Raw genomic sequence first — 26155 nt, forward strand, 5'->3', positions numbered from 1 at the left:
TGGTTCTCCCCCTTGGCTCCACCATTCCCTCATCCCCATCGTCCAAATCGGAGATGCTGTGAAAATGCAGTAGCAACTGGGACAGAAGGTAGGACAGCTCCAGCACCAAAGTCACAGCCCTGCACCTTGCCTCCTGCGAGGCATATCCAGAGCTTCCCGCTTTGCTTCCCCATCCCGCCTTCCTACGGCAAGGAAAAACCCTCCCCTGAGACCCCAGCGTCCCTACTCGGTGCTGTGTTTGCACAGAGGTGCAGCAGCGACGGGGTGCAGGGCTGCAGCCAGCCTGGGTCTGCTTGGGGGGTGCAGCCAGCCCCGGCAAAACAGGGACATCTTGGAATGCTGAAAGCAGGGAATAGAATTCTCCGCTTATGTCACCATCTCCCGTGGTGTCTGTCCCAAAGGACTGGTCCCCCCCTCCTCTGCCAGGAGTCAGAACGGGGGATGGAGCAGTTGGGTTTGACCTTGTGTGTCTAAGCAGCTAAAATCCCGCACGCAGGAGCATCACAGAGGAAAATTTAACTCATTAGGCTCTAGGATAGGGAAGTTTGGGAAGACCTGTTTTTCCAGCCTCTGAAAATCACTGTTATTCTGATGAATACTGGAAAGCAGCAGCGAAACAGTAACAGGTCATGCCTAATGTAAACTGGGAATTTATTCCCTCTGCTTAAGCGTTGCATAGTGATTACCATTCCTCTTTACAGTGCTGTCAGGAATGCTGCAGGAATCAAGGTTAAAACACAGCTGCTAGATGGAAGAACTACTAGCTAAAATCATAGGAAAATTAAACAAATCCTTCCATTTAGCTGCCCTAGGCGTGTACTCTAATGTAAAATCTCAAGCAAAGAGATCTGTAGTAGAAATACAAGCACGGAGAGTAATTTATTTCCTTACCTTTGGTGTGAAGCCCATTGGTGTTCCACCAGTCTGCTCGTGCCTGCATTTCTTTACTACAGTAATGCTGCTCTCTTCCACTACAAATAACAGTTCTAAGTTAAAAGCTGGATTATTTTTGTTCCTAGTATTATAAATGCGTATGAGCAGCTCCGATGAACATATCTCAGTGCTCAGAGATTGTTCATTTATCTTCTGGAGGTTTATATTCTATACAGCGATGGCAGACAGTCATGGAGCTCAAGAGAAATACATCATGTCCATTGTGTAGCCAAATACATAGATTTGGGTATCTAAATAGACTGAGCAGTTGTAAAATGAAATTAATGCCCCAGAGTTTGAGGTGCTGTTGCATTTAAAGCAGAATGAGCTCAGCAGGGAAGGCTGATACTAAATAAGATGGGGGGGTTTGTTATTGCTAAGGACATCGTGATGCCCTTGATGAAGAATATGTGTGCTTTAGGACTCTGTGGTGATTAATGATGTGTATTTTTAACAAGATGCTCAAAATAATTCCCATCCTGAATGAAATCAGTGCCTTTCCCCCAGACTGACACGTAGAAAAACCAGCTGGGCAGCAGCAACACAAAAGAAAGTATTAGTTACTTATGGAGAGGGACAGCACTTCACATTCAATGCACCCTTCTACTAATGAAGCTCACAAACAAGTAGCTCATAAGGCTTTTCCCTCCTCCCCATGTTAACTGTTTCACTGATAGAAGCATTTTGGCATGAGATACACACAGTATATGTAACTAATCTGGAGGGGAAAAAAAGATAAGAGTGGCTAAGTTTAACATACAGAAGGAGAATGTGGTCAGAAGCCCAAGAGCTGAATCACAGACAGGCACTACCAGAGACCAAACACTGTTTGTCACCACAACACACATTTACATGACTTAGAAACCCAAACTCCACAACAGATTGTCCAAATGACAATGAGATATTAACACCAACGCGTTGTTTATCCTGCTCTGGAGAATTTAGAAGCAAACTCAGCAACACCAGTCCTTTACAGTGACTGGTGGGCTGGTGAAAGCCAAAACCATCAGTGCTAAAAGGCAAGGATACCTCCACAAAGCTATAGTGTCTCAGGGCAGTTCCTTATCCAAACATAGTCTTGTTGGCCAGGGAGAACTGAAGATGTGTAGTCACGTAATTCATGCCTACTTGAGGGAATTACAGTAAATCCAGAATATCTGAGAACATAATTCCCATGATTGTTTCAACTAGCTATTAAAAGGGTCTTATATTCTGCTTTATGACAGCTACTAGTGAAAGAGCTGCAAAAAATTTGGTCAAGAGATTAAAAACCATGTCAGCAACAAATCTATTTTATAGCCCAAGACTCCCTTAGATTTTTACTAATCAGACTGCAAATTAAACAGGCTTTAAGGAAATGAGCTAATGAGCATATTTTAAGGTAAAAATAAACTCCTCTGATGGTAAATTCAGTGGGAATTCCACATTTAGCCTTCTGAAAATCAATGCATGCTTTTCTTCTGCTTCAGAACATAGTCTAACCTCTTAACAGACCCAGGGACAGCTCACTAGGTATTGACATTTAGGTTTAAATCATTACTGACCACACAGAAGGTGTGACCGGAGCAGCCTCTTATCTCAGTGGCACATCCCCACTTTGAAGTCTATTTACCACAATTTTACTACATTCAGGCAGAAAGCAGCTTCTCTGCTGATCCCTTTATGCTCTGGAATAAGTTTGACTTGGTTATACCATTGCCCAGCGCATCGTGGTGATCAGTGCCTTAAAACTCACCCTGCTTTCCCCTTGTACATACATCACAGGCAAAGAGAAGTGGTTGCAAACATAACAACCTGGTGATCAAACAGAAACCAAGGTTTCTTCTTCTTTGCCTGCTTTTATTTCTCTTCAGCAGCAGAAAGATTCCAGGCCTGATTTCACTCCAATAATAAGTTTTCCAGAGATTGTAATGCAGAGGAGCATAGGCAAGGAAGGGCCATTTTCAGTCTGAATTAAAAAGAGATGGATTTAAAAGCCCTGGGACTGAAGCCCTCCAAGTCCTGTGATATTTGGGTGTGGATCTGAACTCTTTAATCTACCCTCACAGGAGATTTCTGTCCTTGCAGGGAAGTGCTGGAGCGCTATGTATCAGGTTCCTCGATCTCTGCACATCACTGATTATTTGGCCTCAGACTCAGCCCATATAAAACAGTGTGTTAAACACCTCACAAAAACTATGCAGTATGTCCAGATATATCTGAGGCTGCAGCAGCTAAAACAGAGAGACCAGAGTAATCATTTGTAACCAGTAAAATGCCCTCGATGTGCTCATGTACGTGGTGTAAATTCAACTGGATGGCTCAGTGCAGCCAAATTACATGGAAATTTCTAATAACTGAAATGAGACCTTAGAATTAATTTTCAACGCAAGAAACTACAACTAGGAAAATAATACTGTTCATAGAATTGTAAAATAACAGACTGGTTTGGGTTGGAAGGAGCCTTAAAGCTTCTCCAGTTCCAACCCCTGTCATGGGCAGGGACCCCTTCCACTGGAGCAGCTTGCTCCAAGCCCCTGTGTCCAACCTGGCCTTGAGCACTGCCAGGGATGGGGCAGCCACAGCTTCTCTGGGCACCCTGTGCCAGCGCCTCAGCACCCTCACAGGGAAGAGCTTCTGCCTAAGAGCTCAGCTCAGTCTCCCCTCGGGCAGGTTCAAGCCATTCCCCTTGGCCTGTCCCTACAGGCCCTTGTCCCAAGCCCCTCTCCAGGTTTCCTGCAGCCCCTTTAGGCACTGGAGGGTTATCTGAATACTAAGCAGAAAACAAACCAAGCTATTCACCCACAGTCTAGTTCAGAAGAGCTGCATGGAGTAACTGGCCAGCAACACACAGAAAAGAGCATTTCAGGAGAGGACAACAGTCTTGGAGAAACCGTTCACTGCGGTGCCTTTTCCTGCAGGAATGCTGCTACCTCTCTGGTTTCCAAAATCTAACATCAGAGTTCTGTTGAACAGGCTAACAATGCAGTTACGCAGTGGACCAGAAAACACGTAAGCACACGTGGCTTTTGCACCTGATGTAACAAGATCTGCAGAAACAGCCTATGGCCTGACACACCGGCTTCTGAACAGCAGGAGAGCGTTGTAGAAGCCCTCTGCAAACTTCTCTTCATTAGGTGCTGTCTGCTGCAGCTCTGTGGTCCTTTTTCAGCATCGGTTTTCTGTGCTGAAGGATGCTTTTTCCCCGTATTGATTTCTACTTGGACACCCTGCTCCTTCCTCCTCCATCCTGCCCAGCTCAAACCCAAAGAGACCATTAACTACTTCTCTTTTAGCAGTCTACACCATGCAAAGACTTTTCCCCCCTCTCTCTGTATTTACTTTTACTTCCATTTTATCAGGTACAGGAATTCCTGATTATTTGTACTGACATAACACTGGCAACATTCCAACCTTCACTCCTGCTTTTGACATCCAGCGGGTTGAGAAGCAAGTGGTTTGTGTTATTTTTGCCTGGCCATGATCGCTGTAGCATGCTTATAAATAAAGCCCACGTAGGTATAAAATTAAACCATTTTAATAACAAAAGCAAAGAAGATCATTCCATGTGCTTAAGTGAGGAGGAAATATTAAAAGAAGGATTGACTTGGTGTGTGCTCTTCCCCACCTTCTCTGCTTGTTCTGTGCTGCCCTTCCTCACCATTTCCTCTTAACCTCCAGGAGCAATGCAGACACCTAGTAGTAGTTCAGTTGTAGAAGAGCCAGACCTATGAAAGGAGTCAGAGCCATAGCACCTAAAGCTGTAGAAATGCCCAGCACAACTTAACATTAGTTAAAAATTGACCTTTTGTATTTAGAGCTCACTTTGACCAGTGTTACAAGGCCTTTACAACTGAAATACAGCCCACTTCCACGGTGACCTAAGCCACAGGGCTAAGATGCCTTGTTAAGACTCAGTGAGACACACAAAGTGGAACACAGGTATGACATACATCCAAAGCTATGTTTAAATAGGGTGGTTTGGGTATCAGCATGATTTGTGCTTCCTGGGACATCCCAGCAGCCAACAGTTATGCCAGAGCTGTGATGATATTCCTTGGAAGAAGCTGGTGAGGGCAAAGCTGATGCAGGTTAGCCATACATGTCATACATACCTTATACACCATATACATGGTATAAATGACTTACAAACTAAAACAGGGGCTGTGTGATACTCAGTACAAACCCACTGAAGCATGTGTGGTAGGTTCAGGACTGGATTTTAAGGAACATCAAAAGTAGTTTTAGTTTGGTTAGTTACTTCCCACTCTCCTTGGGAGACAGAGGAAGAAGAAACAATGCAGTGACAGGACTAATATTTGTGCATTTATATATGAATAAGAAAAAAGAAGTCTACAGCAAGCCCAATCTCTTCTTCAGATCATTAGGAATCTGTTGCTTACGCCCATTTTATTATTATAGGCATTACTCCCTTCTCCAAATACAATCAGAAATGAATGAGGACATACCCACAAGTAAAGAAATTTAACTTGTGGATGGGTTTAACACAAATTTGAGTGTATCAAGACCATCAGCAAATAAAACAGAGCAGTACTTCTAAAGAGCTGACAAAGAGACAGGTAAAACATTCCAAAACTGAAGAAAGTTCAGCAAAAATTATACCTGAACTGCCCAGTACCACCACTAACACTGATCCATTCTGCAGACAAAGTTGCTGAATTCAAGATGAGTCTGTGTAGTTTAGGTAGTCCTAGCTGAGCAAGACAGTGAGAATGATGTATTACATTCTTGCATTCACACTCTGTGTTAGTATAAAACCACAGAAAGCCAGGATAAACATGATGCAAATTGTGTCTCCTGCATGGTTGTGGTGCCTGGAGTGTTATCAGGCAACTCTGATTGATAACAGGGGAGTTCTCAGCCACAATACATCAGCTTCAGACAAGCAGACTGTCTAACTCAGACAAAAGGGACATAGGAATACCCCTAAGAGTATCTCTACTTTAATAGACTTCCTCATTATCCATATCACAAATAACCCATCCTAAAACACCATCACCACATAGTCAGATCTCACTTCTCAGTGTTCCAGGTCCACAAAACCTGGAAGCAGTTTAGCCAATGGCTCCACACCATCTTTGCACACTTATTCCTTCCCTGTTCATTCCCCATGCAGTTCTTCCCACCCTCATCCACAAGGGCTGTCCATGTGGCCTGGAATGAGCTGTTAGCCATGGTGTCACTTACTAGCTCCCACCCTTCTCCCAAAGTCCTTGGGACATGAGAACTGAAGGCTTTGGGAGCTGAGATTTGGAGCATTCAGACCACTGTTCAAATTTAAGACAACTTTCCCTCCTATCAGCTCAGCTCTTCTATGGCATTACTTATGTTAAAATCATCTTAGAACCAGCCTTTATGAAATAAGCTTTGCTTCTACTGCTCCTCACTTGCAGTTCAGCAATTACAACATAGCTTTTCATCCACAAATAACACTTTTGGGGGTGACTGATGCTCATTTTTGTAAGGGCCTTTGCCTTAGAAGTCAGACTGATTTGGGCACTTCTCTCATTTTTTCACCGACATCAGCACGCTCGGGTCTGGCTACACAGTGATAATTTACAATTACAGCAGATCCAGAGCCTGCTTGAAACCAGAAACTGTTCACAAATGTGCTCCTTGAGAGCCCTATAATGGTTAAATTTGCAAGAGACCTTAAAGCTGATGCAGTTCTAACCCCCTGCCATGGCCAGGGACACCTTCCACTAGACCAGGTCATTCAAAGCCCCATCCAAGCCCGGCTTTAAAGAAGGTGAAAATTGCACTGCCTTTATTTCCTGCTGACAGCACTGGGGTGCAAATACAATCTCCCAGACTGATATTCTCCAATTAATATCCTGCTAATGATGCTTTAGACCTGAATCACCCAGCAGTGTTGTTGAGCAGCACTTCACACCCTCCCTAGGCTTGTCTGCACGCAGCCCTAATCCGAGTCGAAAGAACTGACGATGTTCTGATGCCTTACAACCACAACCTCAGGAAAGTCATTCCTGTCTGTCATCTCCTATTTGTAGTAAGCTCTAGCACAGACAACCAAACGTGTTTTCCATACAGTTAGATTATCTGCATTCCCAAGGGAAAGAGCTGAGCTGCGGATGTTGCACTGCACCCAAACACACTGCAGAGCCCTTCCACTACAGGCACAGCGAACCTGACAATGCAAGACCGAAGCATGGAGTTAAATCACAGAACCCCAGACTGGTTTGTGTTGAAGGGACCTTAAAACTCATCCAGTTCCAACCACTGCTCATTGCAGGGACCCCTTCCACTGGAGCAGCTTCCTCCAAGCCCCTGTGTCCAACCTGGCCTTGAGCACTGCCAGGGATGGGGCAGCCACAGCTTCTCTGGGCACCCTGTGCCAGTGCCTCAGCACCCTCACAGGGAAGAGCTTCTGCCTAAGAGCTCATCTCAGTCTCCCCTCGGGCAGGTTCAAGCCAAGAGGGTACATTTAGATGAGATGTTAGGAACCTGCTTACCTCATCTTTCCTCTTTACCCAACATGTGAAAAGCTACGATGAAAAAGCGAACCAGCTGCAGTTACGTAGGTGTCTGCAGTTCATGTTTGCAGCCCCAGCACCCAAATCACTCTCTCTGTACATCTGACAGTTTTACACACCTGTTGGCCGAAGCTGCAGACCAAAACTGCTTTTTCCCTGTCATTTGATCATTGATTTTCTTCTTGAACACCCACAACAACTATTGATGTTCACTAGGGACAATTAAAAGTTACTATTACACAATGCAGATAAGCGACTGCCTTTAAGCTCTTGTTTTTAACAGCTTGCTATTTAAATTATTTAACACAAAGTCCCATCAAAATGAAAAAGCCTTCCAGTGAAAGCACGCTGGCTTTTGGACTCCTGGAAAACAGTACAGTATGAGCAGAACTCTTTGTGATTCTCCTAGCAACACATCCTCAGCAGCATCCTTACACTGCGAGTACCAGCTGTAACACTGACAAAGAGGTGCACAGATTTACATGGCTAAATAATGCTGATAAACCTTTCCTCACATTTCCAGAGTAGCTGCCTAGCATAGTAAGGAAAAGTAAGGATAAATCCTTTAACATAATTCATTTAATGTTGTTTTTGTTTGTTTTTTTTCCCAGTAAACTAAATCCTAGCAAATGTCTGACATATGGATGTTATAATGTCATATAAGAGGGAGTATCTTTGGACACTGCATTTGTTCCAATAGGAAGTTAATAGCCATTAACTCAGACCACAACTATACTGGTTTTAATGCAAGTCTCCTGTTAGTGTTACCATTACTTGCACATAAAGTAGCCCTTATTGTACAGAATTTTACCACATGGAATGAAATCCTTTCCATTTCATGCATGTTACAGTAGAGGAAGCACCAAAACCTCAGTATTATCCAAATCTGTGTTCGGAATCTGTAGCAAACAAGTCAGAATTATAGAAAATAGCATCTAGCAGCCTGTGCATTCAGGGAAATGGTTTTATTTCTATGGAAGGTTTCAAGTAGTTTATCCTACAACACATGCTTGCTTTACCTGAGATTCTGCAGCCTTACTAAATCATACATTTTATTTTCCTGCCCCTTAGTTGTAAGGCTCACAGGAGCATTTAAAGGCATTTCTTGTCTATCTCAGCCATCGGGAAATGATTTTTATACATCATTTGCACAGAGCCTACCAATGGATCGGAGAGGGGAAAAACCAGACAAATCACACATGATTATGTTTATTCCAAAGGAAGCCTTTCAAGGCAATCAGGAATCTATCATGTGTGTGTCATCACTGGAACTAGATGACTGATAGAGCTGTGGTCTGAAACGGTACTAAGAACAACTCTACCAGACGTGTGTAGTTTACAGTGCAATGCTTTGTTTGCAAATTATGGATCCCAGAGCTGGTTTTAGGCTGACTAAAGGGTCAGTCTAAGTTAGGAGACTTTGTGTCAGGCAATGGAACCTTTTAGTTTCTTTCAGTGAAAATACAACCCCTCCTTCACAAGCTTTAATTTTGCCATGGAGCCTACAGGAGCTTTCTGTTCTGATATGCCACTGATGTAGGGAAATGCTGGTAATGCGCTCTACTGCACTGAGGTTTGCAAGCTTCTCAACATTGTAGGGCTATGGCAGCTCACCCCTGTACTTGATAAAAGACAATACAGAAGTGCTGCAATAAGAATTAATTCAGTATTGAGCAGTAGAGAAGGAAATTAAATTCAAATTCACTGCTTAAGTGTTTCAAAACAGATTAAAACCCGTAAAAGACTCATCTGGCATTGACCAGCACTGCTAACTCTATATGAGCAGTTCTGATAAAAGGAGGACAAACTGGCCTAGCACATCTGTTTTCTATGTCAACCGATTCTTTGGTGGTGGGGTCCTTATAATAATCACCAGTACTTTTTGCAGCACAAAACTTGGGTATCCCTGCACCACTGAATTTACCTTTCTTCTCATTCCTGTGTATTAAAACTCTGTAAAACATTTGTAATAAGAAAAGTTTCTGCAAACAGCTAAGAAGCGGCTCAGCTCCTTCATGTTTTCCAACATTTTTGTCAGTACATGGATATTTATTATTAATACTTAGGATCCTGCTGTATGGTTTGTAAGTTCGTATCATAACACAGTTAATCTAGAGCTGAAAATAACCAATAGAGTTTAAATGGCTGAAAGTTGAGGAAATTACATGATATTAGAAACCATCTACTTAAACTGAAGAAAAACATTTAGATTGCATGTAAAATAGCCTCAGGTTGCTGGCACGGGTTTATACAATGCTGTATTTAAAATTAACGTAGAATAGGCTTTTATATTGTACATGTTTCTATGAAAGAAATCAAAATTTCTTTCAAAAGTCTGTTTTTAACAATAGAAGCACACTGTATTCTACCTATTGAACATGACTTATAGGTATCAAATAGATTTAAGCAACAAATATGCATTTTATGGCAGTCTTTAGACATAGAGAACTGGCATATGAGAAGGGGAGATTTCTTATGAGACAGCATAGCCTCCAGATACTCCAAAGCCTGCGGATGCTGCAGGTCACTAAAGAATCCTTTCTCAGGTGGTGAAGTCCAATCATTTGCAATCCTTTGCATTAGTTTTCCTTTAAGCTATTACATACGAGCACAAAACACCCCTGTGTGTTCTTAATAGGCGCAGAGAAGTTTACAGCTGCATCTCTGAAGCCTTCATTGGGTCTGAAAGCCCAGCAACTGAAATCTGTGCCTTTCACCTGCCTTTGGAACGTGGGGAGTTTTAACTCCGCTCTGCTTATTAACACATGTAGTCTTTGAGCGCATCCTTCTGTGTCCTGAACCTGACAGAAACAGGATTGAAATTACAAGGCAAGCTACAAATCTCCTTCCCCTTCATTAACAAATTAGTCAGTAAATTCAACACCGTGATTCACTTCAGAGTGCAGTGACTTTGCAGAGATCTGGATTAGAAGTGGAGGTCCTGTAAAGATCTCCTTACATAGCTAAGCTCTCCCTGCTGACAGAGACTTGAACAGGCCTGTTGGGAGCCCACAGCTCCTCATAATTGAGGTGTAAATCACGTAAAATAGGTCTCCTTCCTTGAAATGCCCACTGCATTGCTGAACCGAGGGGAGAAATCTCTGCAGGAGCAGTAACGGAGAACTAAAAGGGAAGGATTTAGCTGAACAAAACCTGCTATGGAGAACCTGAAATAATAAAGGGGGTGGCTTCTGTAACTTCCCTTGAAGATTTTATACTAACTTAAGGCTTCTCTGTGCATCACTTTTGTATTATTAGTATTTAACAGCTTATTTCCCTATTCAGATATAAAGAAACACTGTTTAAGGGTAATCAGCCAGAAGTTCATAAACAAATCAAGGCTAAAAACTGACAAATAAGCTCTGTGATTACTTCAGTATTTAGCTTAGCAACTCGGCTCATGCAATCAGGGTTTGAGTAACTGGAGACAAGAAGTCTAAATCTATTAGCTGTATTTAACTGGTATCTGCAATTAAAATCCAAATTCAAAGCCTGTATTAACCCCGTGACAGAGTATCATGGAATGGTTTGGGTTGGAAGGGACCTTAAAGCTCATCCAGTTCCAACAGGGACACCTTCCCCTGGAGCAGCTTGCTCCAAGCCCCTGTGTCCAACCTGGCCTTGAGCACTGCCAGGGATGGGGCAGCCACAGCTTCTCTGGGCACCCTGTGCCAGCGCCTCAGCACCCTCACAGTAAGAATAAGCCACTAAATAAGAGTAAGCCATAAAGTCTGCAGTACTCCTTTAAACTGAGAAACACCATCTCAGGAGCTACCTGAAGTATCCCAAGCTCCTGCAGTTCCTCTTGTATTTCACAGCCACGTATTTCACAGACCAACCGTGCTTCGTGTTCTACAAAACATTACTGAGCTGAGTAAGGGACAGAACTACAGATAAGTAAGTCCAGGGACTGGAATCCAGTCTCTGAAGGTCCAGTCTGTGCCTGTGGCACGCTCCTCTTTGCAGGAACTGGTGTGACTGTCGGCTTCCAGGAGAGATTGAACAACTGAGCAGAGCCTCCCAAGAGACACCACCAGAGATGCTAGAGGCTAAGTAAGCCAAAACTGGAGTTAGCTTCTTGTCCAAACCAAATGAAACCAAACAAAAAAGGCGTTCTATAAAACTCTTCCCTTTTAAATATTTAACTCACAATTCTCTACTCAACCATTGTTGAGTACCAGTGTGCACATACAGTTCTCCTTGGAGACACTGGCATCCGAGTAAGGCTTATGAAGAAAGTCCAGTTCTTTAGGTTGCTGTCAGTCACAGGGATCTATAAAATTATTAGCCCATGCTACTAGTGGGAATAGGAGACTTTAAATTAGCTGAATCTATCAGGCCTGGGCAGCTGGGAAAGGGAGACAAGCTTTTGAAGAATCAATTTATTGGCTATTAAAGACCTGCTTAAAATTAACTGTATCACAGAGCAGAGCACTGCATTTATCTACTTCTGTTGTGGAGAGCATTGCCAGGCTCTTGGTTTCATATGGGTTATAGACTCCATTAATTCCATTTGTTAAGCCATTGCAAACAGACCCAGTGATGCTGCAGCCCCAGAGATTATGGGATTAAAGTGATATATGAAATAATCTGAAAACTGAGACAGAAGTACGCTAATGAAATAGCAATATGGAATTGTGTCTTCGTGGATCCTACTGTCAAACAACCAAGAGCCAGAAAACTCACTTGGAAAGGCTGAGATAGCCTAAAAGATGTTTGTAATAAGTGACTTTCAGACCTAACGACTGATTTTTGCAAGCCTCTTTCATGGATAAAAACCTCTTTCCAGATGTAATTACCGAGTAGTTCACATCTCTCTAAATGCAACATTTTGTATTTGCTACAATTTCTTCGCAGTGCATGAACTCGCATTAGATTTGAGCACTAATGGATACAGCGGCCGTTGTGTGCCTGCATTGAGGTTTTGGGTAAACTCATCAATTTAGCAGACAGTTCTGCAGGACTGGCTCCCAGTAGCTCTCCACTGATGAAAGGGCAGAGGTTGGGGGTTTGACAGTCGTTTTTACAACGTATTTTAGCCGTGTCTAAAGCTATTGGCCAATTGCAGGCTAATGGATCAGGTTTGTATTTTATACAAAGCTTCATTATTCACTACAGCACTCCGAAATTCCACCCCTAGGCAGACAGATGGATGGATGTCTGTATTTCCTACCACCTCTGCCTGCATTTTCCTACCACCTCTGCCTGCATTTTCCTACCATCACCATATTTGGATGCAGTGAACCAGTTCTACATGCACAGTGTCTCTCGAGTAAAGGCATAACTTCCCTTGGCAAACATATAATTAAAGAAATAGAGATATATAAACGTATATGGATATACATTTAACATTTCTGTAAATACATAAATGTCTTTTCATAATTAAAAGACAGCCCAAACCAGCCAGCACAACGCTAACATTCCCGACAAAGCACGGCTGACTCCTGATTTAGGGCTTCAACTGGAACAGAAAACTGACATTCACATGTAGCTGATTTATTTCTCCCTCCCCAAAATGTTGTCTGTGTCTGTACATCACGTATTAAAGGCAGAGGGATAACTGACCTCACCCCCCAACCTCAGCAGGGCACAAACCACAGATCACTTTACTACCCTAACTCCACTTCAGTTTCATTTTCAGGTTTCTCTCTAGAACTTTCATTTCATAACCCCTTTTCCCCCAAAAGAGAGTCTTGGTCACGCTGATATCAGGTACTAGGCCTGTGCATCCATATCTTAGTTTGGAAATGAGTACTTGCTCATTTCACATCCCATTATTTGAATGGTTTTGTCCTAAATCTTCCTTCTTTCTGCTTTCTTCTGCAGACTTCCCACATCACACCAACTCACATAAAACCTTGCCCTTCTCAGATGACTGCTGCTCACTCACCACTACCTGAACCTGACAAGTTAGGTGGAAAAAGGCAAACTAGACAGATTGTACAGTACTTCAGTTACTTGTCACAAATGACTGAGGTCAGGGAAGAAACCCAGGACAAAAATACTAATGACATATTTGCATGAGGTTAGTTGAAAGCAAGTTGATAACCCCAAAGTTCAACCCTGCAGTATACAGATATGCATCTGTCTGGCTCAGTAACCTTGGGGAAATGTTACTGTTACTTTTAAAAGCCCATAAAGATTCATTTTCCCCATTGATAGTAATCTCTTGGTTGTGTTTTCATACATTAAAACTAAATGCAAACTACTCATAAGGATTCATTTGTGTCACTGAGCTGACGTTACAAAACAAACTCTATTGTGGCACTTAAGTCTTCAAGGGCTTCGTGGTTTTTACTTGATTTTAATTAAAAACCTATTTCAAATGCCACACCTGAAAGTCCCTTTACTCCTTTTATATTCTACTTGGACTCTCTCTGAGGATACATTGGTGTTTAAATAGGAGGTACATGCAGAATACCTGGATTAAGTTGGAATTTGGCAATCCGGTAAATCACAGCATTAGGGAGAAATTTGTACAATAAGAGAGTAAAAACGACCACTTCAAATGAGGTGTAAAAATGAGGCCTTTAACTACCCCGTTACTACAGATCCCATATGATCTATACAACAATAGAGCTGTTGAGGGGTTGTTCTGCTATGTGCTGTGTTAAGCACTTGGCATCTTCTCATCCTTGAGGAGGTGCTTATATTTCAATAGCAGATTTAGTAATTTCTGTGAATCATCACAGGTTTTTTGTGCTGTTTTCTTTCTTTTAGTGCTTTAGGAGCCTTTGGGATAAAAAGCTCCATTCTAAAGGCATATTAGTGCTTTTTGTCAAGGATGGGTTCGTTTGCATTTGAAGCAAAAACTTAATTGATGCACTGCTTGACTTCTTCCATAAACTTTCAGTAGTTCATCAATGTTATGCATACAGCACTACCAGTTGCTTATGATTACTGATCTATAGCTAGGGTTTGGTCTAGTTATGAAGTATATTAACTATTGAGTGAATTTAGAAGACTTGACTCCTGAGAACCCCTACTGCCTTGCAGTGAAGTCCAGCCACGGAGCCAGCACACTCAGTGGGACAGAATCAAGCAAAAGGGTTGAGAAGCTGTGGCTGCCTCATCCCTGGCAGTGCTCAAGGCCAGGTTGGACACAGGGGCTTGGAGCAAGCTGCTCTAGTGGAAAGGCTCCCTGCTTGTGGCAGGGGTTGGAGCTGGAGGAGCTTTAAGGTCCCTTCCAACCCAAACCATTCCATGAGTGGCAGCCGTTTCAGTCAAAGCAGAATTTAGCCCAAATACGTCAAACTTGGGAGGGTAAAAGCAGCATTTCTATCATAACACGATGCTTCTTGTACTGTTTTTGAATGCAGGCATCATGGTGAGTAAGGAGCCCAGCAAATGCTTACTCACCACCTCAGAAAGCGAAGTTGAACCAGCGGCTTCACTCGCACTGGAGATGAAATACGCGCTGGATCCCAACCGGCAGATCAAGAAACGCAACAAAGCCCTCCAGGTGAGGTTTAAAGATATCTGCGAGGCCCAGAACGAGCAGAGGGACAAAGAGCTCTCGACCACACCGGATCCCGACAAGAGAGAAGCCAAGGCCATTTCCTACAAAACCTATCGCAAGTACATGACGGTGCCTGCCCGGAGGTCAATACCCAACGTCACCAAGAGCACAGGAGTCCAGACTTCACCTGATCTTAAGAAGTGTTACCAGACCTTTCCTCTGGACCGGAAAAAAGGGAATATTCTTAAAAGCGCCTCGACCGTCGACACCTTTAAGGGTCAAAACAACGGGTTTCTAATAGATGTGAAGGACAAAGACAGCGGGAGCGCAGGGGAGGCCGTCCAGTGGGGCAGGAAGGCCGGGAGCCTGCAGACAGCAGAGTTCATTTCCCACATCAACGAGCGCTCCAGCGCAGGATCCCGAGACAACGGGGCCGAGGCCTGGGAAAGCGCCGGTTTGCACAGCTCCCCCGTAGGCACACCTCCTCTTCCTCCTCTCCCTAACTCATCCCACCCCGCTTTGGAGGATCCCACCACCGCTGCCCGGCCGCCCAGCCGAGGGAAACAGGCGGCGGGGAGCGAGGAGGCCACCCAAGCCCTCCACGGGAGGGTCTTCAAGACCGAGGTGGCCACTGTTTATTTACCAGCGTCTGGTTCCAACGCCTCCCAGCCCGACTTGGCACGCCTCACGGCCGAGACCGAGTGGTCCCCGTGCCCGACAGCCGAGGAGGACAAAAAGAGGACGGTGCACCTCAACGGTGCTCAGCCCCAGGCGGCGGGAGATGCTCGAGCCTGCTCGTCGCGGGCGCAGTGTCAAGCCCCCGAATGTAATGAGCAGCCCCTTCAGCTGAACGTTTCGCCCATGGAGGAGAACCAGCCTTGCCAGACGGCCGTGGCGGTCAGCGAGGAATGCCAACAAATCGTGCCTCACACCGAAGTTGTGGACTTGAAAGCCCAGCTTCAGATGATGGAAAGTTTGATCAGCTCCAGTCAGGAAACCATCAAAGTGTTGTTGGGTGTTATACAGGAGCTAGAGAAAGGAGAAGCTCACAGAGAAGGGTGAGTAGAAGCTGTTTAATAACGTGGTTTTAATGCCTTTCCTAACCAGCTCTGCCTTTGAATTTGTCAATGTAAATTTGCACACACATTCCTCTGCAGCACACCGAGGCATTACACGTGATGCTTCTCACCTGCTTTAGGCCAGTCCTAGGGAAAACAGCCAGCAGTAGTCACAGATCTCTGCTTGTTTGGGTCTGTAATTAAATAGTTATTTAACGAAGGACCTATAAAATCTCTTCTTGTACCTATTCTAACACGCACAGAACAAGCCGCTTTCCAAACAGGATTAGTCAGGATGCTTCCTATCAGCAACTCGTGTTAACCATAATACCTCACACAGCATGAAAAGCAGCAGAAAAACCTTAATTCTGTAAGAGACTTACCTCTTTTTAAGATTAAGGGATATTATTTCAACTCTTGATATAATTCCATTAATGGTGCATGAATCTTGTCTGGTTTATTTGCACCTTCTGAATTGTTAATGATATTTCTTTCAAAAAGAAATGAAAAGTTGGCATATCAAAGTCTTCTTTGGAGCATTCGCACTGCTTTACACGTGACAAAAGCCTAAAGAAGCTAAATGCTGTTCATCCCTAACTTACATTACTTAAATCAACCTATAAGCCATTACAGATAGTTACTATAACGTGGTACAACCTCAAGTCTGTACCCGGACAGTTCAACACACCTCTTAACATTACCTTAGCAAGCATTTTGCAGACTTACTCGCCTTAGTTCACTAATCGCAATTCAGCAAATGCACCTCAAGATGTGCACTGTTTGTGTGCTTTTAAATACCTCTGTAATTAAATCCTAACTTCTCTGAGGAAATCTGGATTTTAAAATTAGAAGCCTGTCGCTCGTGCTGCTTGAAGCAGCGCATGTTTGCATCACAGCCAAAAAGGTACATCTGAAGATTTGCAGTTCAACTCTTCTGTTAGCAATGTAGGAATCATCTTGTTAATCCTTAAAAGATGTTTTGCATTAATAAATCATCTGAGCTCCTGGATGATGCTGTCAACACAGCCTTAGCATTTTTTAGTTTACTACTATTCGAGTACCTTGTCAAGTCCTGAATCTTCAGCCTGAGAAGCTTCTTGATCTAGCTGAAGGCAACACAGGCTTCGATGATCTTAAAGGCTTTTTCCAACCTAAATGATTTTATGATTCCGTGATTTATTTGCTAATTCTTATTCAGAAAAAGTATTCCTCTAACTTTAACCTACAGAAACTGCAAGCGAGTTGGAGACAAGTGGCATGCTGCTTGTCAAATCAGAACACGTAGAGAAAGAGTTCTTCATCATAACTCATCAGCGAGAGCCCTGTGTGTATCAACACCCACATCTACCCACCAAGTCATCTGCTATAAATACCACTGCTTCCTCCATACACTTGTGTATCAAGTGTTTAGCTTTTCCCAAAGATAGCAGAGCAACAGCAAATACTCTTTTTGTTGCCCTCACATAAGCAGACCCATTTACGGGAGCCATCACCAGGAGTGTGTCCCTGCCCTCAGCACAGAAAAAGTCTTGCCTGAACTATCGATGATTGCTCGTATCTCCAGATAATCCTTCTGGAGTTGTCAGCCTGACAAAGCAGTAGTCTGTATTAGCCCTAAAATAGCACAACTATCCATAAATCCCAGTTCTTCAGAATATCTTCCTGCCTCTCATACAGACTGCAAAACTACACAGTATTTGACCAAAAAGAGCTGATTTACCAGCATCCCTTTATCTCCTCCCCTGTGAGTTCCCCAAGTAATGGAGAAATCACCACCTAAATATCCATCACACACTGTGAACATCTTTACAAACATGCCGTGGTATGTGGAAGAGAATTAAAATGCTTTCATGATCCTTCAACATTAACTGTAATCAGTGGTTGAGGTTCATTATAAAAATAGGAAGCAAAATATCTACAAACCCAAGTGAGATTTCAGATAAAGGAGTTGTGTTAAACACCACATACAGAGATGCTGCATTAACACTTACCAAAAGCAGAACAGGGTTTCTCCTTGGAGCCACTTTCAGCTACCCTTACACGTGTTCTAGGCATGTCCCAAACATGCCCCCTCCTAGCTATACGTGAAGGACGTAGAGATGGAGGAGGAGATGCATACTTGCATGTTCTCCTCCTGTTTTAGGAATTCTTGGATTCCAGATCCCTCTAATCTTCTACTGTCTGGGTGATTTTAAAGGAGATGACACAAAGGAGTCCAGCTTGAGACACTGCTGTTCTCCACTGGTCACACTCCAGAGCTGAAGGAACACTCTGTTCTCATGCACAGCATCAACACGTTATTAACACGAAGTCTGTCTTTATCCCTATTTCTCTCAAATTAGGCAACTATTTCAATAATAGGCTTCCTTGGGTTTTATTAGAATAATCCTTTCCAATTACTGCACTCATTTCTACAACACTTTTACCACAGAGACCCACCACTGTACACTATGGATCTTCTCAATTTTAGCATATTGATCTTTTCCTCCTTGTATAACCAAGGTGTCAGGTCAGTTTGTAACAAGAAATTAAAAGCAATCCTAGTGCTACATCTCTGCTTATTGTAGTGCGTAGGAGATGTGCATCTGCTGAAACAGAAAACAGTGGCCTGTGTTTATGGCACTCTCCTGGTTTTCTGATGGATATTAAATTCCTTACTATAACATACATCAAGAAACAAATACAAATGCCATGTTCTTGTTAGAGAAACCAAACAAAGAAACTCGGCTAAATCCCTTAATCAGATTTTTCTCCCTTCAAGGAAATCAGTGTTCTTTAAGTGCTGTTGTAGTGCCATGGGACTGGCGCTCAGTGGATTCATTCTCACTAATATGCTGGAGGTCTTGAACTGCTATTACTGCAATTCATCACTAAATGAGTCGATGCCAGCAAAATTGTCTCAGCAGCTCTGAAGATAGTGATATCATCCTTTGGGTGAATATCATCTCTATACTTTTCAGAGCATCAGTACTACATTATCTACAATTAGCAACAACAAACAGCACTCGACTCGGTGGAAAAGAAAGGGGAAAACCATGAGAGAAGGGACTGACATGATGGAGCCGAGACTTTGAGGCTGCAGCATGACCAATGTCTTCCTCTGAGCTAGGATCAAGACCCTTTTATTGGTCACAATGCACAACTGAGCCCATCAAGAGACACAGTTCTTAACCATCAGGTTCTGCATTCATTTTAATGCATTAAATCCATCTAAATAACACAGTGTAGATTTGGGGATGGGATAGAAATCATGACTCCCCTGTGAACCCCCAGCATCAAAAAGATTTATTAAAACTGTCTATTTATGTGCATCATTATTTGCTAAGTAAGGTAATTATACCTTCCTATGTGGACAATTCTACCAAAAACAAAGATTACATCACAGCAAACGTCTGTTTTGACAGACACCAAATGTGTTACATCACATTCCATGGCCGTGTTAAGCCATGCACGAGTCAAAGTAACAGCAGCAGCTTCAGTTAAGTCTTAGAGCTTAAAGTTGAAAGAAACATTGCCTCCTACATGATGCAAGGGTGCAGCTTTACAACGTAAAACCTGTTTTATGCTCCAAGTGATGTTTGCTTTACCTTCTAGTGAACTATTAGTAATCTATAAACTGTAGACACATTTGGCTGTATTCAGATGCAGTGCATTCAGTCGACCAAGCCACATTCTGCTCTGTGTATATACAGCCTCACTGAGGATGACAGTACTGAAAGCAAATGCACATCACTAATCCCCAAACCTGGCTAAGCAACACCTATGGACCAGAAGATGAACAGCTAATCAGAACTATTTCTGCTGCTGTTGAACACTGATGACCTGCCCTTTAAATCCTGGCTGTGAAAAGTAAGGGTAATGTGGGGCCCTTCTCATTACACACCAAATGAGCAGTTTGAATGAACACAGCGCTCAATTTGCCACACAAAAGTCAGTCAGTGTGTTTTGACTCCAAGAGGCCAAATGCTGTGTGTTAGACCAGAGTTAAATGAATCTGTTTCAGAGATAATTTACATTCATTCATTAGCTGGTGGTGGTGCAGGAATTCAAAGAGCTCTCAGCAGACAGGGATAAACAAGCAGTCTCAGGCTTCTGCAAAGAGGCTTTGAAAGATTGTGTTCTCGTGGGCAGAATCTGAATGTCCTGTTTTTCATGGAGTAAGGGATATTTGTGTCTCTTATTATCAGTTTGAAGCAGAAAATAAAACAGTTCTGGAGGGACGTTTGTATGATAGAGGAGAGGAGAGAGCTTCACCTGATGCAGACACAGCACTCAAGTACTTCTGGCTTCAAAATACCACAAGAATCATCCTTGAGATCACAAGAGTTGAGCATAAACTTCAGCAACTCAGGAACGATGGCAAATGAAAGTGAGATAGCCAGAGCAACTAGTGCTCAGCTTTGCCTTTCCTCTCCTTAGGAGGTACTTCCAAGTCCATCCCAGCCTTTCAGCTCAGATGCAGCCGACCAAGTAAATCAAGGTAGCAACAACTTTTGCTTACTCAATCCATTTACAAATACGAACCAGCACTCTTAAATCTTAGGAGTTCCTTATTTCACACAAGGAGAAAAGGAAGCTTTTAGAGTTCACAGGAGCATACCTTCTGAAAGCACAGCCTTTGGAAGTAACGTGCAGAAATAACATGCCATGGCTTCATCTGGGATTTCCCCCCTCTTTAGATTTGCTTTTTCAATTACAGCCATGGCAAAGGAGAAATTTAACAAAACCATTTCTAAGAGAAAACCTGGAAATGGAGGGAAGAAAACAAACCACAGAAGAGAGCTGCATTACACATAAACATGTGAAAACCAGAAAAAGCACAACAGATTCCACTGTGACACACAAACTGCATCATATACTGAGTGCCATTGGGGTTTAAGTGGCTTGGGAGCAGGACTGCCATGATTCCCTTTATTTTCAGCTCTGATCTTTACAGACATGCACTTTGCCTGTCCTTTGGAGCACACACATTCATTCTATGACTTTACCTGAGATCACCTCCTAAATTCTTAGCTCTTCACCCTCAGTTGCTGTATTTCAGAGTAGGCATCACGGACAGTGCCTGAACACAGAGACACCAAAACACCTCAGAGACAGTCACAATTCACCTTTCCAAGGCAGGCACAGGAAGTGTCCTTGGATGCATCTTCCTCAGTGGAAGTGCTTTGGGGATCTTGTGCTCTTTGGGTCAGGGGATGGTTGGGCTGTTTGGTTTTGTCTTTTTGACGTTCTAATGCATATGTACCATCTTCTCTGCTGTTTCTTCTAATACCAGTCTAAGAGTAAACCAGACAACTACTGTAGTAGCAGTCTTTACTTTCTAACTCCAATACAGACAGAACACCCTTCACTTCCTTCACTTACATTCATTTGTATAACTATTCCCTCACTTGTTCTAACTGTACAGTCACTTCTGATCATCAAAAGCTGAACTGTCAGCCTTTGTCACTGCCCAAAAAGTGTATGTGTCATGCTAAACTTGGAGCTGTATTCAAGCAAAACACACACTGTGATCATTTATGCTTCTCCATTATGCCACTAAAGCAGTTTTAAGTCAAATTCTTTGCATTTGGAGCTGTGAAGGATCCTACCCTCATGCCCTGTGCTCATTCTGCAATTAACAGCTCATCTGTCAGCCATCACTCAGACATCACTTATCCTGAAAGCAGGGAAAGTATTAAGACACAGTAAAAGCCCATTTACCTGCCCTCACCATAAGTAGCCCGGTTTTCTGAGCTATAAAGCAGTATTCCAGCCTCCTCCCTTCTGTATTCCCCCCAGAGTGATGCCTTTCAGAGCTCAATGTACCTCGTCACAGCACAATCGTTCTATGCCAAAACTGCTATTTCCTAATGCAGACTACTTCAATACCTATTGTCAGTCGCCATGACACCCCTCTTTATCTCAGTAACCCCAAATGAAAGCTAATTGGATAAGATCCATCATTGCAAGACTCCATATCATTTAAGGTAAAACATCCAGCATCACCCAAGGTTTAAGAACTTTTTAGAATCCCTGCCTGGTTTGTGTTGGAAGGGACCTTGAAGCTCATCTATTTCCAACCCCTGCCACAGGCAGGGACCCCTTCCACTAGAGCAGCTTGCTCCAAGCCCCTGTGTCCAACCTGGCCTTGAACACTGCCAGGGATGGGGCAGCCACAGCTTCTCTGGGCACCCTGTGCCAGCGCCTCAGCACCCTCACAGGGAAGAGCTTCTGCCTAAGAGCTCAGCTCAGTCTCCCCTCTGGCAGGTTCAAGCCATTCCCCTTGGCCTGTCCCTACAGGCCCTTGTCCCAAGCCCCTCTCCAGCTTTCCTGCAGCCCCTTTAGGCACTGGAGCTGCTCTAAGGTCTCCCCTTCAGGAGCCTTCTCTTCTCCAGGCTGCCCCAGCCCAGCTCTCTCAGACTGGCTCCAGAGCAGAGCTGCTCCAGCCCTCGCAGCATCTCCATGGCCTCCTCTGGCCTTGCTCCAACAGCTCCACGTCCCTCTTGTGCTGCTGCCCCAGAGCTGGACCAGCGCTGCAGGGGGGGTCTCCCCAGAGCACAGCAGAGGGGCAGGATCCCCTCCCTGAGCTGCTGCTCACGCTCTGGGGGTGCAGCCCAGCACAGACGGAGGGTTCTGGGCTGCAAAAACACCCACTTTCTGAGTTTGGTTACTAAGGGCCAACGTGCTACCAGGGCAGGTCACAGGAGCGTTTCATAGGCCTTCAAAACTTGATTACATTTGTATTTTAGATAGGAGCTTTCATTCGGGTTGGATTTATTCTCTTGCTCGTAACCAAAGCTACAGACAGAATTGTCAGAGTGGATAAAAAGGGCAAACTTTCACAGTTCACAAACATCCTGGAACAGATCTAGTGGTTATCAGAGTACCTGGACATGGTAACATTTAAGATAAAGAGCACTGTGCTAAATAACCCCGCTATCAGTAGTAGCCGATCTATCAAACATCCTTTGTTGGGAATACAGTGGTAGGAGGTTTTCAACAAGCAAACGATGATGAACACGAATGAAAAGTGAACTGTTAGCTACAGCCAGTCTGTGGAATAAAGACAGAACAAACAAAGAAGAAGAAACACAATCTTTTCAGCAGAATTACCTGATCTTAATGCTTACTGTGTTTTCTCAAATGACACTAGGAGCATGCTAAGACTTGGGGAAAAAAAGCCCTTATTTTTCTACTATATTCCAGCTTTTTATCTGCACATACTAGATACAGGCACAATTCTAAGAAACAGTAGTTGAAGTATTCAGAAGAAGAATTTGATTTACATCAAGCTGCTATTGAACAGACTTTAAAACCGAGATGAACTGTCATCCTCCACCTCCCCATTTGAGCCGGGCTCGGCACCGCTTCAGCCTTTGCAGTGCAATCAAAGTTCAAGGCATTGCCAACAGATTGGCTGCAGTGACGCCAAGGCCAAGAAAAGCAAATTCCCCCAATTCAGAGCTGGAATCACTGATGAAGTCTCATAATGAACAGTGAGAAACAGTGTCAGCAGGCTACGTTCTTGCTAAATATATCTGAACTGCTGCAGATCGCACAGGAAGCTTTGCCAACTGTCACCAAGCTGTCCAAATCACATACCTGCAAGGAAGAGGTTTTCTGCTAAATCAGGCTTTGACAGAGGATGTTATTTAGGTACTGAATTAACCAGTTTTCACTTTACACAATTAGAATAATCCTTTAATAACTGCATTTTGACTGTCAGTACTACTAGAATCCAAAGAGACAGAGCAATGAGCCAGGTAAAAATGAGACAGAATGAGCCTTACAGTGTCACATTTCTCACTGCTGTTCGTTTGCCACAAGCTTAATCCCCAGATTTCTAATTGACACCTACTTCTGAGCCCCTGTGTTCACACACAGAGATACTTATCTCTTATCCTGACTAGGGAAAAATGGATTTGATGGCCAATGTGAGTAAAAAGACTTGTCTGAAGAGAGATGGGTATTTTAGTCTTAAACTGTTGAGGCTCCCAGCTCCCCAGGTTCTAGAATTAAGACATAAAGATGCAGTTCAGGCTTAGGAAATCTCCTGTTCTTACATTCATGGAATTGATGAAGTCGACCTGGACTCAAGTGTGAACTGTTTCTGTATCTGGAGGAAAGCATCTTTTAAGTGAGGAGCTCCCAGGCACGTGTCTGCCCATCCTCGCTCTGTGCCACCTCCATCGCTGCTGGCCTCTTGAGTTCCAGAGCCAGGAACTGTTCTCAGATCAGATCTTGATAAAAACAAGGTGGTCTGCACTGGTTTGTGGTCCTTAACAGCTTCATTTTGAGCTTGGAAAATACAGAGGGATTTTGAAGACAGACAAGTGAATAGGTAACCACGTTTTGATATGTAGACCGCGGTCCAGTGCAGGGTTTGCTGTCTGCAGTCAACACTAGGTTACTCTTCCCTGTCATTGACCCTTTTTTCCGTGTTGTAAGCAAACATTTACAAAAGCAGTGGTTTAACAGAATCCCTAAGTGAAAATGGGACAATTCTGAGCTTTTTGTGAGAGTTTACTGTGATTAGTTTTGCATCTCATGGAGCAGCAGACAGGGATCAGCTGTGTTACAGGTCAACCAAGAAGGAAAACTACCATGCAAAACGAGGCTGGAAATCACTCCAAACACGACCAGCTGTGCTTAACCCTCTTTAACTGATCAGGTGATGCTGAAGGATGTTTTTCACCCCATCAGTTGCTGCATGAACCAATCAGGAGAGGACATACAGCACTGTATGGGATGTACTACAGCTTTTTCCTTTTGGTTCCAGTCTCCTGAGAAGAAACGATAGAAGCTGAGTGCGACCTTATAACTCATCAGCACGAGAGCCTGGGCTGTAGGGATGAGCAGAGGTATTTTGATGTTAACAAGGCAATTTACACACTGCAGTAGTTCAGACTGACATGACTTACATCATATCCTTGGGAAATGCAAGGAGATTTGTTTACTTCATTGTCAGCCATACAAGCTCAGAAAGAACTCCAAGGGATGGGACCTTTCTGAGCATCTGTACACAAGGCTCAAGCAACTGAGGCTCTACATGTTCTCCTGGACTGGAATAAAATCTAACATTACTTAAGAGAGTAAGAGAACAGAAAGCACTGAGACCTGCACAGGGTTATTATTCAAGCTGTGACAGAAAAATTGTTCAGCGCTTCCGTGGTCCTTCCTGATGTTTTTTATTCTCCATACAGTTCCTCATCCTTCCTGCAAATACTGCAAAATCGGCCATATCAGTGGCCAGCAACTCATACACCATACTCCCCATGCTATGCTACTGTGCAGTATTACAATTATAAACAAGTTCTTTGGTTTGCATATAGTACAGCTGATGTAGTTGTTACTCTAAGCTGGTACAGGCTTATTGATGTAGAGGACAGACTGAGCTGAGCTCTTAGGCAGAAGCTCTTCCCTGTGAGGGTGCTGAGGCGCTGGCACAGGGTGCCCAGAGAAGCTGTGGCTGCCCCATCCCTGGCAGTGCTCAAGGCCAGGTTGGACACAGGGGCTTGGAGCAAGCTGCTCCAGTGGAAGGGGTCCCTGCCCGTGGCAGGGGTTGGAGCTGGAGGAGCTTTAAGCTTCCTGCCAACCCAAACCAGGCTGGGATTCTGTGATTTCTATGTGTATGGTTTTCTGGTGACATCCTGCAGTGAGGAAGCCAGGCTTGGCTGGGTGACCATGTTAAGCATCTACTGTGACTCTGCTTGATCTGTATTTTACTGTTATTCATCCCTTGACAAGCCTATTTTTCAGTCCCTGCTATTCTATGGGATTTGCTGTCCTCCTGGGGAATGTAGCTCTCTGTACCATGCCATAGGATTCTATGCAATACATAATTCTATTTGAGCTTGCACTGAAATCTCTATCACTTGGAAATGATCAAAAACCACCATGGACTTCTCATTTCTCCTGTCTTCCCTCCTTTATAAGAACAATGCCTGTGAGGAGCCTTCTTAATTTGAAAGTCCAAGTCAAGCAGAATCCAAGGTGTTGTATTTTAATACAGCTATTACCCACAGACACGCTATTAGTTTATACCTATGAGACACCCTTTGCTCTGATCAGTTGAGAGGGTTTCATCTGCATTAGAACTGTGCTGTTATGATTCTCAGTGCTGTGGCTGATGAAGGTCTGTTACCACAGAGCAAGAGCTGGTTAATCTCTCTGTAGCTCAGAATCCATTCAGCTCTAGGCAGGAGCACCAGGGAGGTGAAGAGCTGCAT

The 26155-nt window shown here is 43.6% G+C and overlaps 2 protein-coding genes and 1 long non-coding RNA gene across 4 annotated transcripts in view; 2 read left to right on the forward strand and 1 right to left on the reverse strand.

Annotated features, from left to right (window-relative positions):
* LOC133218045 (dedicator of cytokinesis protein 1) overlaps positions 1-26155 on the reverse strand; it is a 180076-nt gene that overhangs the window by 34705 nt on the left and 119216 nt on the right. The window lies entirely within an intron of this gene.
* Positions 1-26155, forward strand: part of LOC133218047 (uncharacterized) — a 59991-nt gene that overhangs the window by 14731 nt on the left and 19105 nt on the right. The window lies entirely within an intron of this gene.
* INSYN2A (inhibitory synaptic factor 2A) overlaps positions 1-26155 on the forward strand; it is a 46006-nt gene that overhangs the window by 927 nt on the left and 18924 nt on the right. The window contains exons 2-3 of one of the 2 annotated variants that reach the window (XM_061364086.1): positions 14747-15944; positions 17173-18990. In XM_061364086.1, the coding sequence (XP_061220070.1) occupies positions 14752-15944; positions 17173-17371 (1392 nt within the window). In that variant the 5' untranslated portion in view covers positions 14747-14751 and the 3' untranslated portion in view covers positions 17372-18990. Of the gene's footprint in view, positions 1-14746; positions 15945-17172; positions 18991-26155 lie in introns of those variants that run through there. The other variant, XM_061364085.1, reaches the window with a different exon arrangement.

Source organism: Neopsephotus bourkii, unplaced genomic scaffold, assembly GCF_033783945.1.
Source record: "Neopsephotus bourkii isolate Nb327-2 ecotype Australia unplaced genomic scaffold, CSIRO-AGI_Nbou_v1 NB_1189, whole genome shotgun sequence".
Lineage (NCBI taxonomy): Eukaryota > Metazoa > Chordata > Aves > Psittaciformes > Psittacidae > Neopsephotus > Neopsephotus bourkii.